At 64.4% G+C, this 14,537-nt stretch overlaps 1 protein-coding gene across 2 annotated transcripts in view; it reads right to left on the bottom strand.

Moving 5' to 3' along the window:
- Positions 1-6,433: 6,433 nt before the first annotated feature.
- INTS1 (integrator complex subunit 1) overlaps positions 6,434-14,537 on the bottom strand; it is a 28,885-nt gene continuing 20,781 nt past the window's right edge. Inside the window, exons 32-47 of one of the 2 annotated variants that reach the window (XM_080830018.1) lie at positions 14,208-14,348; positions 13,691-13,859; positions 13,490-13,613; positions 12,663-12,856; positions 12,100-12,187; positions 11,780-12,006; positions 11,566-11,689; positions 10,806-10,939; positions 10,218-10,410; positions 9,574-9,701; positions 9,200-9,312; positions 8,655-8,768; positions 7,564-7,634; positions 7,144-7,235; positions 6,904-7,013; positions 6,434-6,755 (exon numbers count right to left, since the gene is read on the bottom strand). In XM_080830018.1, the coding sequence (XP_080686144.1) occupies positions 6,640-6,755; positions 6,904-7,013; positions 7,144-7,235; positions 7,564-7,634; positions 8,655-8,768; positions 9,200-9,312; positions 9,574-9,701; positions 10,218-10,410; positions 10,806-10,939; positions 11,566-11,689; positions 11,780-12,006; positions 12,100-12,187; positions 12,663-12,856; positions 13,490-13,613; positions 13,691-13,859; positions 14,208-14,348 (2,138 nt within the window). In that variant the 3' untranslated portion in view covers positions 6,434-6,639. The remainder of the gene's footprint in view (positions 6,756-6,903; positions 7,014-7,143; positions 7,236-7,563; positions 7,635-8,654; positions 8,769-9,199; positions 9,313-9,573; positions 9,702-10,217; positions 10,411-10,805; positions 10,940-11,565; positions 11,690-11,779; positions 12,007-12,099; positions 12,188-12,662; positions 12,857-13,489; positions 13,614-13,690; positions 13,860-14,207; positions 14,349-14,537) is intronic. The other variant, XM_080830019.1, reaches the window with a different exon arrangement.

The raw sequence follows: 14,537 nt of genomic DNA, 5'->3' as shown, positions 1-14,537 counted from the left end.
ATGGGAACTGAGACCTGAAGGATCCACAGAGAGAGGGCAAGAAACACTTTCCCAGGCAGAAGGAAGGGTGTGTGCAAAGGCCCTGAGGCAGTAATGATGGGTCCGAGGAATACAGAAGGCAAGGGCAGCTCCCACAGAGGAACTGAAGGGGGCAGAGCCACCAGGCCCCCTACTCCAGTCTGTCCGTTTCACACCCATTTCCCCTTTTAACACAGCCATCCTTTAAAAGTGGGTTGATCAGAGCACCTGGGTGGCTCAGGTGGTTAAGGGTCTGACTTTTTTTTTTTTTTTAAGATTTTTATTTGTTTATTTGACAGACAGAGATCACAAGTAGGCGGAGAGGCAGGCAGAGAGAGAGGGGAGGAAGCAGGCTCCCCGCTGAGCAGAAAGCCCGGTGTGGGGCTCGATCCCAGGACCCCAGGATCATGACCTAAGCTGAAGGCAGAGGCTTAACCCACTGAGCCACCCAGATGCCCCTCAGCTCAGGTCTTGATCTCAGGGTTGAGTTCAAGTCCTGCATTTAAGCAAAAAAAAAAAAAAAAAAAAAAAAAGAAGAAGAAGAAGAAGAAGAAGAAGTAGTTTGATCATCCCTTTTGTGTAGCCCAAGAAACTGAGGTCCCAAGAAGAGAAGGGACTACCTGACTAGCAGGGAGGACCCAGCCTGGAGAAGCCCCAGCCCCAGCGTCGGGCAAGGACCCGCGGAGCCTGGATCAGCACAGGCCGGCGTCCTGGCGTCCTGCCTGCGTGGTCACCCTGGTGTCGGGGGCAGGACTTCCAGGCCAGACAGCATCAGTTCCCCTACCTCCTGCTTCCAGAACATTCTGCCCCTCTTAGTGATGATGGGACCTATTCTGAGAGGAAGGAGAGGGACAGGGACAGAGGCATTCTTAATCTCCATCCCAAAACTAACCCCAGCTGGTGTGTCAGTTTGGTTTCAGGAGGAGGCATTGGCCACTGGGCCCAAGGAAGAGTTCCAGTGGTGGGGTGGGACCCGCAGACTTGTCAACTGGATTCCACCCCAAGTAACTAATTTGACCCAGGACTGATGGGCCAAGCGGGAAAAGCAGCACCTTAAGCCTCTGAGGCAGAGAGGAGAAACCAGGAGAGAGGCAATGGCTGGGGGGAGCAAGGGGGGGCTCGAGATCAAAGGGAAGTGTCCTGGCCCTGCAGCTTTCTCCACAGGGCTTCTCAGAGCCTTTATGTCCCGAGGTACACCAGGATGCCCATGGGAGCAGCCACACTGCACAGGGGTGCCCACAGAACCCCACAGAAGTGGGGGCCCTGGCTCCCTCTGAAGATATGGCTTGGTATCAGATGTGTGGGCCAAGTTGGCGTGACTGCTGGAGATATGGTTTCCTGCCCGGGCCACGGGCCACGGCAGCCATGGTTGTAGGAGATGGACACTTGGCGGGGCGAGCTGGGCAGAGTGCCCCCGGAGTAGACCACAGCCCACTTGTGCGTGGCCTGCACAGGAAGGACATTTGGGGGGTCACTCTGGCCTCACTGCAGAACCTCAGGGATGTCCTTCGTCCCCCGGTTCCCAAGGCCACAGTCAGGTCGGCCGCAGTTTCACCCAGACTGCAGGGGATGCCAATGCCGTGCCTGCGGCCGGGGCAGAAGAGGGAGCTGGAAGCTGTGACACCCCATTTTCAGGGGCCACCCATTAATTAATTAGGCCCAATGAATAATGCATGCCGCCTGGGGTATATTAATAGCATATTTATATGGCGTGTTATGGGTGGTACACATTCGCGTCGGAACACCTCACAAATAATTCATGACCCCGCTCCTTTCCTGGGCTCCGGGAGAGCCTGGCCAGTGCTTCGTCGAGGGCTCGTGGGTTGCTTCCGACAGCCAAATTTTACATTTCATTATAAATGGCTTTGCTGGGCATGTCGGTAACTTCTCCATTTCCATCCACTTTATTATTAATGGCTTTCCTGAACTGTAGCAGCCCAACGTCGCACACAATGCGTTATAAATATTTGATCCAGCATCCATAGTCTGCCATTTATCATTTATAACGGGTTACAAAAACATTATAAAACATTTACCGCACATTTATAGATCATTTTCGGCTACCGCGACGATGTGTTATAAATACATTATTAATCCTCCTCACGCCGTTTATAGGAGCCCCTTGTAATGAGGCCTGGCCTGCCCAGCCCCTGGTAAACAGAGCGTGCAGGGGCTGGTGAGGGTGGCCAGGCGGCAGGCCCAGGGCCCACGGAAGCCCGGCTCTGCTTCTCATGGCTGTGTGTCCTTGGGCAGCTCACTGCATGTCTCTGTTCACAGAGCAGGTCATTTACTGAGCATTTCTTGTCAGATGCCGCTCACGGCCACCCTGAGCCTTGGCTTCAGGCCCATTTCACAGATGTGGACACAGGTTCTAGGAGGAGAAGGAGGTGCCCGATGCACAGCTGGGCTGGTGTGAGAGCCGGGGGCGGCCCCAGGGCTGGGGCTGAGAGGTCAGGCGAGGCTGCCCTGGCCTTATGAGAGGATTGGAGAACTTGGAAATTTAGGGTTGGGGGACGCCCCTGCCACTGGTCTCTGACCGGGAGGCCCCTTGGCTCCTGCGGTCACATGCTTTGCCATCCCAAAGGCTCTTGGGGCTGCAAGTCTGGCCCATGGGCTCCTGGGATGCAGGTTGTAATGCTGATGGAGAAGAGGGCCTGAGGAGCCTTTGGGACCCAGCTGCCCCTCCACGGTACCCCAGCTCCAACTCCACATCCTCAGGGGGCTTCTGGGGAGGCTGAGGTCAGGGGCAGCAGGCTGGGTGTGCAGCTAGATGGAGGTCAGACCCTGGGCCCTGCGGTGAAGTCCCATGCTCCCCCAGATCCTCTCTGCCTGTGGCTGTGTGACCTCCCCCACACACCTCCTCTCTCCATTGGGAACAGCAGGACCAGACCACTTGCCAGACAAGTGACCGCCCAGGCCCACTATGTGTAGGCCGGCCCCTTGCTCCCCACTCAGCCCCACCATCCCCCACAGGCCAGGAGGGCACAGGCAGAGAACCAGCACCGTGCGCTCACCACTCACACCCAAAGAGAGACCAGAGCCCTGCGGCTCCAACTGTAGGTTGATAGGTGGAGTCCTTGCCTGAAAACTCCTATTCAACCTTCAAAACCTGCTTGGCAGTCTACCTTTTGTGAAGAACTCTTCCTGACTCCCCAGGCATAGGCCTTATTGGTCCCCTGGGGGCCAAGCTGGGCCAGGCACTGGCACTGGGGTCTGGACTGGTGAGTGGGCTCCGGGGTAAGGGAACTGGACAGTTCTTCCAGAGCGTTCCTAGCACACCCTTTGTTCAGGGAGGGAGGGGACAGCAGGCCCTGGGGAGGCCTCGAGCCACGCTCTCCCTTCCGACACCTGAAATAACCCCACCTCGGCCTGGCTAGGCCTAACTGGGTCAGTCCTTGGTTGCTCTAAGGAGACAAGGAGGAAGGTCCTGATCCAGGACCTGAGCAGATCTGCCCTGTGAGCCCTCGCTGCCCTCATCTGTGAAACCGGGGTGTTAGCCAGCCCTCCCAGGGTGAATGTGGGGGCACGGGGCCTGGGGAGCCTGGTGGGGAGAGTGCCAGGCCAGTCAGGGTCCACCCGTTCCCGGGACTGAAAATGAAACCAGGTGTTTGTCCTGAAGCTGTTGGGAAGTGGTGCCTCGTCACTATGGCAATGCCTCACCCGGCCCCACCCCTTCCCACCTGCTGAAGGAAGCCCACTGCCCTCGCAGTGGGGCTGGCCTTTGCCCAGCGTCCTCCCCGGGGCCTCCCCTCTCTCCTCCATCGACAGGGGCCACGAGTCTGCCGCTGGACTGCTTCGGAGCCCCAGAGCGGAGTGCTCCCGACCACACTGGCCCCTGCAACAGGGAGCTCCCTACCCGGCTTACCACTGGGCTTCGCTGATGGAGAACAGACGAGTAGCGGCCCATCCCCGGAGGTCCTGTTAATGTTCCCTCCCCACAGCTGGACCTTGGGGACCCTGGATTCTGAAAGGGGTGGTCACCATTGAGGGGCGTGGGGGATCAGAGAGACAGAGGTCAAGGTCACGGGTGGGTTCTGACAGCCCGTCCCACCAGTGGGAGCCCCCGGGGAGAGCCTGGGTACAAGAGCGGGGCAGGAGCATACACACCACGGCTCCCCCACCCCACTGCCAACCCAGAGTCTGGAGCCAAGCCTCCCAGAGACCAGACCTCCTCCTCTCTCTTGGCTGCTCGGCACGGCAGCCCCACCAGGAACAAGCAGCCCCACAGCCAGGACCCCACCTCCAGCCTGCCATGCAGCAACGCGCAGTGCGACAGCACTGAGCCCAGGGTGCTGACCTGGTGGGGAAGAAGATCAGGACTTGGTAGGTCCTGACTGGGCTGAGCTCCAGGTACCTGCTAAGCCTGTGGGGGCAAAGACCCCACGCTCAGGCCAGGGGCTGAGTGGTCAGGGCAGTTCATGATTCTCTGGGAGGTGAGATGACCCCAAGTTGGGGGCTCAGCTGGCCCCACACACCCTCACTCCTGTGCGCTCCCTCGCCCACAAAGCTGGAACCTGGGGGCGTGCACACCCCTGCCGGGCCCCTTCTCCCACACTTGGCCCGGCCTGTGCACCCGGGTGGCTGGGATCTCTGCCCATCTCCCGACACGAGGAGTGGTGCTGGTGGTGGTCACGAGCACAGACTTTGGCCCCACGGCCCCCAGCATTCGCATCTCTGCCATCCAAGTCCCGGCCAGAGACCCAGAGCCTACTACCCCGCCCCGCACCTCTGCCTGGACTGCAGCGCCGAGACTGCCGGTGACCAGGAGCGGACGTCCGGCCGGACCGCCCGCAGCGAGGTAACAGCCAGCGTCTCAGGAGCGCCCTGCCCGCAACAGCCAGAGCCTGCACGCCTGCGTCGAGCCCCGCCGTCCCTCTGCGTGTCTCACCCTTGTGCCCGGCTCCTTGTGGGCCCGCGGGCGACCACTATTCCTGCCACCGCGGCCAATGCCGCAGCGAGCGGCCTGCCCACCTACCCCCATGCCAGGACGCCTTGGTCTTCCCCGCGCTGACGGGGGCAGGCGGCATCTCGGGGCCACTGGGGCTCCCGCATTCTCCATGGCAGAGCTGAGGCCCTGCCTGTCGCCCTTCTCTGTCGGGCAGCTGTCGTGCAGTGAAGGCAGCAGCAGGGCAGGCCAGGCCAAGGTGGACAGGAGCCTAGGCTGCATCCGGCCCTGAGCTCCCCTGGACCTTGGCCTTAGGCCCAGAGATGGGTGAGCTGCCTCCCTGCCTGCTGGCGGGCCGCCCGCCACCCACCTACTGGAAATCCTGGGGCCCGCTCGGTGAGGAGGCGCCACTCGGGGGCACTGCGTCTGTGATGCGATCCCAGCAGCTGGGCTGGGCAGCTCCTCAGAGCCCACCCTTCTCGGGGTCTCTGGGCTGTAGTTGGGGGGTGGGTCAGGCCAGGGTCATGTGCCCTGGACCAGGCACCGTGAGCCACGTGGGATGGGGACAGCATGTGAGAAGCGACAGGATCTGGACCCGGGGGGCTGTCGTGGGGTCAGGGGCGTGGGGGCCGACCTGCGGAGAGCTCGGGACCAGCAAGCAAGGGTGTCTGGGAAGGGGCACGGCAGCCGTCCCTGGGCTGAGGCCAGGCCGGGGTACAGGGGCCCATGGAGCGAGGGGCAAGGAGCACGGAGCAGCGGGGCACGCGCCAACTCTCACCATGCTTGAGGGCCAGTCCTCCCCTGAGACCGAGGCTGAGAAAGAGGTTCAGCCTGGACTGTCCTGCCTCCCCACCAAGGCCCAGCAGCTCTGGGGCCAATTCAGCGCCGGCACGCCCTGGTGGCCCTGCTGAGCAGGAGGAGACCTGTGCAGGTAGGGGGTGCAGCCACTAGCTGGTAGGAAGGTAAGGTTGGGGTGACATGGATGCTGCTGGGAACCTGCCAGGGTGCGGGGGCTCCCCCGTCCCACCCCAAACTGGTGAGATGCTAATGCAGCCAGGGACTGGGGCCTCAAGTGAGGGGCTGACTTCATGGGGCACTGGCCCACCCCCGATGCCTCCAGGTCAAGTTCTGGGGCAGGGCCACCACGCCAGCACCTGTAGCTTCACTGGGGGACACTTGCACCCCCATGATCCTTCATGCCCCCCCCCTCGTGAATGGGATCATCCAGGGCCCCCAGCCAGTGCTCGGGGGTGGTTTGGCTGGCTTCTGTACCAGTGCCCATGGCCAAGGGTCCTGGCCTGTGGCCCCTTCTGGGGCAGGACGGGAGTCAGGTCCGCAGGTGCCACCAGCAAGCCCCGCCCAACCCAGGCGCCCAGGAGCTGACACCTCCCTCTCCTGACTGCCCCAGAGCAGGTGCAGAGAAGGGACTAGCGCGACAGTAAGGACTAGAGACCGAGGGAGTGAGCTCCCCACCTGGGCCCTGCTCAACCCCCAGACAACTCGAGGGAGGTGAACACAGGCAGCCAGCACTCGGAGAATTCAGAACGTTTCATTTCAGACCAACACCTTGCTGTGGCTCGCCGGGACATCAGCATCTGTTCCTGTCACCGCAGACACGGAGCCAGGGGCCATGGACACTGTTGCAGTAGCTCGATGTTCTCCCCACCCCGGAGGAGACCAGAGAGCGGCCAGTGGAGGGATGCAGGGGCAGCGTGCGGTCAGACTGCCACGCCGGCTCACATCACCGCCTCCATGTGCAGGATCCTCAGGGCCTCGGAGATCTGGACGCTGGTGTCCATCTGCCCATACATGCCCACCAGGAAGGCCCGGTGCAACAATACGGCCGCGTGCTCTGTGCGGGAGACAGGACAGGACATGTCTGGCCCCGATGAGCTGGTGGCCCTTGGAAGCAGGGTGTCTGGGCCCCCCTGAGAGCCAGGTGTCGGGGAGCAAAGGCCTTGGGGGCACTAGGCGCCCTGGGCGGGCCAGGCCGGGCTCACCTTGGCAGAGGAGGGTGTACTCGGGCAGGTTCCTGAGAGCTGTCTGCACCACCTCGAAGTCCCGGCTGCCCAGGCAGCACATGAACGTGGGCAAGAAGTCCGCTGCAAAGCTGAGAGGGCGCACACTCAGGCGGGTACCTCTCCCGCGCCCGAGATCACCCTGGAGAGCCTCGGCCAGGACCTGAGCTGAGGGGGCCCAGACAGGGCTGGGGTCCGGGGTGCTGGGGATGCTGGGCTCACCTGGGGTTGTTCTGGATGGAGCGCAGGGCCAGGCCGAAGGCCAGGTTGCGGCAGGGCTCCTCGGCAGAGCTCATCAGCCGCTGCAGGTTGGTCTGCGGGGGGTGGGGGTGTTACTGGGGTTCCCCGCCTGGCAAGAGCTCAGCCCCTCAGCCCCCAGGCCGCCAAGAGCAACCACAGACAGTTGGTAGGGGACTCTGCTCCCCACACCCCCACCCCCACCGCCATGGCCTCAGGACTCAGGGTGGGAAGCACTGGCAGTCTGCAGGCTCCAGCCCAGGCCGGGGGGGGGGGGGGGGGCGCCTGCCTCAACTGTGAGCTCCTGGGGCAGGGCCAGGTTCAGACGTGTGGTGCCCCGTCCCCCGGCCTGGCACGCTTCCTACCAGAAGGCTGATGGGCTCCCCTGGCCCCCAGCTCACTCACCGAGAAAAATCCCAGGATCTCCGGTCTCCGCCGAGACATCTCGTCTATGTCGCTCAGAACTTCCAGCACGTCTGAGACAGCCAGAAAGGCACATGAGGGCCATGTCGCGGCTGCTGGACTCAAGGCCTGACTGTGTACCCACGCAGCCCAGAGGCAGGAGGGGGCAAGCCCCGGAACCAGAGCCTACGGTGTGGCAGGACCCCAGGCCATGCTGGCCCTTATCCCCCCGTCAGGCAGGGGCAGAGTGGGGGCTCCGTAGGGACCCCCCGGCCAGTCCCTGGTCCAGCCTCAGCACAGGTTCCAGCAGAGAGACCCTGTGTTCCGGCTGCAGTACGGCCCCTCAGAACGCTGGTGCCAGGACCTCCAGAACCTTCCATGCCACCTGAGTGCTGGATAAGCCCAGGAGTCCCCAGCGCCTCCAGATAAAAAGCACCAGGACTTAGGCTGGCTTCCCAGTCCCACCAGGCCAGTGACCCCAAAGTGTAGGTGCTGGTTGACCGGGAGGGTTTTGGAGGTGCAGGCTCCCCAAACCCTTGTCTGGCAGGTCTGAGACGCCCAGTGGTCTGCGCTGGAACCCCCTGCCCAGCTGCCTGTCCCTGGCTGCCCAGAGCCACTCCCACCGCCAGGCAGCACCCAACTCCCGGAGTTCCTTTCCGCACAGGGACACCGGCCCCTAGACGCAGGGCCATTTCTGGGGGTCGCCAGTACCACGGTGCATCCAACAGCCCAAATTTGTGCAGTTGCCCTGCCCTCTATTCCCCTGCACACTGCTGGCCCTCCTCCCCCTACCAGCCCACAGTCAGGCCTCCCTTCTGCAGGTGCCCCTCGGCCCCGGGAGTCCCTGATCTCCTGCCGTCTGCAGCCTGCTGTCCCGTAAGACCACCAGCCGAGCAGCCCGTCCCCACCTTGAGCCCCTGCGTCTTCCCTTAAGGCCCTCTCCGGCCCCTGACCGTGAGGACGGCCCTGCTCCTCCTGAAGCCTGGCAGGGACCCTGCTGTCTTCTGGGGGCCACGGCACCATGGAACTCCAACGGGAGCCCACCACCCACCAGCGGCCGACCTGGCCTGCGGGAGCCAGGCTCCCAAACTCACCCTCGACAGTCTGGCCCCGGGAAAGCCTCTTCATGTAGGGGGCCATCTCTGCTGCTGTCAGGGGGGTGAACAGGGAGACGCTGACCAGGGGCAGGGAGCCGGCCGAGCTCTCATCTGGAAGCCAGGAAGTCAATGCCGTCAGGCCGGAGGTAGAGACAGCCCGCCCCGGGAGCACAGTCAGGGCCTGCAGGGAGGTCCGCCTGGGGGAATGGCCGGCCAGCACTCCACTCAACACCCAAGCTCCAGAACCCACCTGTAAGCAAGGGCTGTCCCTGCCAAGCAGCCCCTGGTACCCCACACAAGTCCAGAAGATGCGGCCACTGCCCCAGGCCTGAGCACAATGCCCGGGACAGAGTGGGCACCCAACAAGGGTGTGGGAACCGTGAGCCCACTGGGACCTGCCCCCCAAGCCTCTCAGCCACCGCATGGAGCACAACCTCATGGCAGGCGCAGCGACAGCCCAGCTGAGGCCCGGGCACGCCCACGGACACCGGGATGGTCCCGAGGGCTGCCAGGCCCGCAGAACCACCGTGGGCCCTACTCACCCTCGCCCTCCTCGTCCAGGCCCCGGTCGGCTCTGCCATCTCTGCTGGGAAGGCTCAGCCCTGCAAGGAGGGACTTGAGCATCACCAAGTCACTGCTGTCGAAGGACAGGTCGCTGGGGAGAGCACAGGTGCTCTGTGAGGAAGATGCCGCAGACGGCAGACACGGCGGGGAGGAGGGTGGGCGTGGGAGGCCAGAGCTTTGTGAAGTGGGTTCAGAGCTGCCCCAGCCCCCACCACCCTCAGCTCTGGCACTGCAGGCCCCCCCCAACCCCGCGGCTCGGGAGGCCCTCACCCCTGCAGCCCAGCAGTGGGACCCTCGCCAGACGGAGCCCGAGTGCCCGAGCAAGCCAGGCCGGACGCACACACACACTCACTGCAGTGCGTCCGCATGTTTCTGTAGGAAGGCCACGGCCGCTGGGGCGTTGCAGGTCACGTACTTGTGGGTGAAGTGCACGAACTTGTGGATGAAGGGCGCCAGGTGGCGGGAAGACTTCCTGTAGCTCTGCAAAGCAGCAGCCTTGTGTTCACAGCAGGAGCACCCCCGCCCTGCCCCCGCACTTGCCCAGGAGGTCTCAGGATGGACCATGGATGCCAGCAATGCCTGTGCTAAAGATGGCCTTGCCGTTTGCGAGCCACTGGTGCAGCCAGACAGGTGTCTAATGAGCACCGACAGCAGCCGGCCACAGAGAAGGCAGCACTGAGCCCGACCATGGCTCCTGGTCGGCCCTCTGCAGAACACGGGCCTTCCCCGAGCATGCCACCAGCGAGGAGCTGGTCCCCAGGGCGGGCAGCAGAAGCCACTAGAGAGGCCTGCCCTTGATGCCGGCACCCGGAGCCCTGCAGAGCCCACGTCCCATGTCTGCCCTCACCCGACAGCCTCAGGCAGAAAGGTCGGGCTAGGCCGGGCAGCGGAGGGGGCCGCAGGAGGGGACAGCGGGCAGAGGAGGGATGGGACACACGGGCCTGGTGAACGTGCCGTGTCCCCACCGCCCAAGCAGACGCAGGCAGCACGACGCACCAGAAGCAGGCGGACGAAGGAGCGCATACAGTCCCACAGCGCCCCCTGGTGCTCGTTCTGGAACACCTGCGGCTGCAGTAGCTCCAGGACCCCCAGCACGTGCAGGAAGAAGGTCAGGTGGTTCTGCTGGCGGAACTCCTGGAAGTTGAGGTGGGTGCGGCCGTGAAGGAGCGCAGCGATCATGGGCAAGTGCCTGCGGATGACCAAGAGCGATCGCGTGTCCGTGCCCCCAGGAATCCAGCACCCCTGCCCGGCCCCGCAGGAAACCCACACTTGGGGACACGACAGGCATGCATACCCCAGGTTCCCCATGGGGTCTGGGGCTCGCGGACATGTCCACTTGCAACTTGGCCACCCTGTCTGTCCCACCTGATTCCATGTCTATAAGGCACTGTCTCTCCCGACCTCCGCTCCAGGGCTCTCCCGGCCAGGCTCTGGCTTAGTCAGGAAGCAGCCGTCACTGCCCTGCACTGTGCATGGCAGCTTGTAGACACAGGCCCCGTTCCTGCACAAGCCCCCGAGCGCAGGAAGAGCCCCCAGAGGGCCTGCCGGGCCTGGAGTGGGAGGGGCCTGCCGGGGCGCCCATACCTGAGCAGCAGGATGGGGTGAGCCACAGCCAGCTTCCGGCAGGCCATGTTAGCGTCGGCCACTCTGTTCTCCGAAGACCGGGAGTCGCTGGTGTCCGCGAGGAGGGTGATGAAGCGGTGGATGAGGCCGTCCAGCTGAGGGGACGGGGGAGGTGAGCCCCAGGGGCCGCCCGTAACTCTGGTATCTCACATGCCCGCCCCCCCCGGGGGCCTGAGTCTACCACGGAAGGGCCCACGACGGGGCTCACTGGGGATGGGGTGCTCCAGGTCCCCCAAATGCCTGGCATGGCCGCGCAGTGACCAGAGAAGCTACTCACCCCCGGGCCCCCTGCTTTCTGGGTGTGCAAGGGGTGCGTGCCCAAACTCCAGGGGGGGTTGCCTGGGAGGGGCTGGGGTGGGGCACGGGGATGCCCGGGTTGGGGGATACGCGAGGGACAGGCCCCTACAGCGCACATAGCCGCCACTGGGCAGCAGGCTGCGCGTCTCCAGCGCCTCGGGAAGCAGACACAGAAGTGCTGGCAGATGGCCCCTCTGCTCGCCCCACAGCCTGAGGGGCTGCTTGAAGGAGAAGAGACGGCTTCTGGCCCTCGGAGAGGTGCCGACAAGGGCAACAACAGCTGCCCGGACGTGCCAACACTGCCTGCGTGTTGTTGTCTTCCTCAAACCCGAGGAAGCACTCTGTGGCCTGGCTCAGGTCTCTACACCAGCAGTAAAGAATGGAGATGCCCCCTCGCCCCCCCCCACCCCCGCGCCCCGCTCACCTTGCAGGTGCTGCCGCTGGTGGCCCCTCCGCTGTGCGGCAGGACCTCGGGCACGGGCACCCGCAGCTCCGGCCACTGCAGGTAGAGCTGCACCAGCAGGTCCCGGCAGCGCCTGCCCAGCACACTGCAAGACACGGGATCAGGCTGCTGGGTGGGCGGGGCTCTCGGGGCACCAGCCCGGGGGGCCTGTGGGCAAGGGGGCCAGAGCCGTCACCTGTCGCCCCACTGCTGGATGCAGCCCGTCAGGTGTGCTGTCACCTTCCGGACGCTCTCGTCGTGTCCCCGGCAGCAGCTGAGCAGCAAGGGCAGCCGGGCCTGGAGGAGGCTGCAGGCGGCGGCATCCCCGTCCTGGCTCCTGGCCTCTGCCTCCGCCAGGATCAGCTCCACCAGGCCGATGAGCTCTGCCGCCTGCACCCGCAGCACCAGCTCCTCCCGCCGCTTCTGCAAGCAGCACCGCAGTCAGCGCCGGGGTAGACAAGCCGGGCCCACGCGTGCCTCTCCCCACCCTGCAGGGCAACGCGCCCTAACACCTGCCTGGGGCGTGCGCTGGTCCCTTCCCTGCCAGATTCGTGGAACGTGGATGCACGCCCAGAGGAAGTCCAGAGAGGCTGAAGGGTCAAACCTGCAAGCACGTGGGAGCTTTGCCTCAGTTTTCGGGCGGGAGAGAACGGTAGGATGAGGCACGGTCACAGGAAGTTCAGGCCACAAACACCACCTCCTGATCAGCAAACTAGCGGGCCCAGGTCAGCTGTTCGAGGACGTGCACTCCCCACCCCCCCACCAGCAAAACCAACACTGGTCCTGCCCACCGTCAGGGCCTACTAGCCACGCAGGGGGGACATCTGACTCCCCTGCATACGGCGTGGACGACAGCCACGAACACCATCCGGGGAGCAGACCAGCTGCCCTGGTGGTTTCCCAGAGCAGGCACACCTGGACCAGGTGGGCTCTGTATCCCCAGGGTTGTGACAGCCACTGCAGGAATCCCTCCCAGGGTGCCAGTGGGGGGACGCCGGGCCAGATGCCCAGAGGGCCCCTGGGTGCTGCCGTCAAACCACCTGGCCTGCCGGGCAGGGGTGCAGGGAGGGGGTGCTCACCTCTGCTCCCGGTTCTTGCCCAGCAGGATGTGGACACACTGGTGCAGTGTGGACCAGCTGGACTGGTGAGTGAGCAGGGCCAGCAGGTAGGGTCGGAAGGATGGCACCTGGGGGCCGGGATGACCTTTGCCCTGGGGTAGAAAGATACTGGAGATGGTCCCTGTGGGGCTGACTGGCCACCTGGCCTTGAGGCACTGGAAAGCAGAGGGAGAAGGCTGTTTCCAGAAAGACCCAGAGTTCCTGCCTGGAAGGCAGCCTCGGCAGACCGTGCACCACGCCCCGCCTGGGGCCTGCCGTGAAGGCCACGTGTGCTGACCTGAACCAGCTCCTCAGAGATAGCAAGTGCCCGTGAACGAAGACAACAAACCAACCCAAACCCCCAACTCCTGCCTCCAGAATCCCGAGTCTTGTCCGAGGCCCCCAGTTGCAGGAGCACCTTGAGAGATTCACGGACACAGGAGGGTGATGGGGGGGGTCTCTGAGACCCCCAGCAGCCCCTACAGGGTCCTCAGGGGACCCATCCCTGGTGGGGTGCTGGACTCCACTCTCCACTCTGCTCAGCACGGTGTCTCCCATCCCGGCAGGAGGCCCTGGGCCACAAAGCTCTGGTCCTCCTCCTCCCCACACGCCCGAGCAGCCGAATCCGGCCGCTGCAGTGACTGGTCACCGGGGACGGGACACCCGTCCAGGCCAGTGAGAGTCAGGCCCGGGCTTCTGCTGGAACCAACACAAAGAGACTGTCCAGGCAGGCGCTGCCGTGGAAGCCCAGCCCCCACCACACCCAGGGTCGCGCTGGTCCTCGGTCCTCAGCGCGGAGCGCAGCCCACCTTGCCCCGGGAGAACAGCAGCCTCTGCTGCAGCTCGGGGCAGCTGCTGATCACCTCGGGGTCCAGCATCTCCAGCCAGTCGACAAGGAGCCCGGAGCAGGGACCCAGCTGAACGGCTTCCAGGCTGAAGGGAAAGCAGGGAAGGCTCAGCAACGGCCAGCCAGGGGCACTCACAGACCGGCCGCAGCCCCGCCGGCTCACCTGCAGCCGTCGGCTTCTGGATCCCCTGGGGCTGGGGGCTCCTCCTGCAGCAACAGGGAGCTCACCACGGCGACGGGCCGCAACGTCGGGGACGCAGGGGCGGTGGCGAAGAGCGCGGCCAGCAGCTCCTCCAGGTGAGGCGACCCCACCTCAATCAGACCCTGGAGGACTGTGGGGACAATGGTGCTCCAGGTCGCTCCAGCTTGGTGGACAGACAGGCCGGCCCCAGACCACCCGACTCCAGGACAGACAACCCCTGGCCACCCTAAGGCCACCGAGGCCCCTGCGTGCCCAGGCCAGGGTGGCTGGCGGTGAGCACTGGTTCTGGGGGTGGGCTCCCCACGTGCATACGATGCCAACAGCAAGAGCCCGGGCATGGCTACCGTGCTGGGGGCGGGCCCTTCCCGCCAGACCGCCACTCCTCTCTACGGTTCCCATTTCAGGGACACCTGGGAGAAGAACCTCTGCGCTGGCGGCCAAGCTGGGGGTCCTCCCAGTTCCCGGCCCCCCGAGGTACCTTTGCCGACAAGCTCGGGCTCCACGCTGCACTTCTCCCCTGACTTGAGGGTGGTGACCACAGCCCGGACGGTGGAGTTGACCACCTCGGAGTCCCCTCGAAACGCCAGGGCCTCGGCTAGGCGCAGGAACCCACTCCGCACTGCCGGGAAGCATGGGTGTGAGCCAGGGGCCAGGCCTCCGACCCGCCGCTGTGGCCCACCCTGTCCCGGGAGCCCCCGGGCCTCACGTGCGTTTCCAGCCAAGGATCCTACCTCGCTCTCCAAAGCCCTAGCTCTCCAACCATCAACCCTGTCCACACTGACGCCCCTCCGGGGCCCACAGAGCCCGA

The sequence above is a fragment of the Martes martes genome, assembly GCF_963455335.1.
Source record: "Martes martes genome assembly, chromosome: 18".
Classification (NCBI taxonomy): Eukaryota; Metazoa; Chordata; class Mammalia; order Carnivora; family Mustelidae; genus Martes; species Martes martes.
The sequence above is the reverse complement of the archived record's forward strand: the minus strand, read 5'-3'. Positions and strand labels throughout refer to the sequence as shown.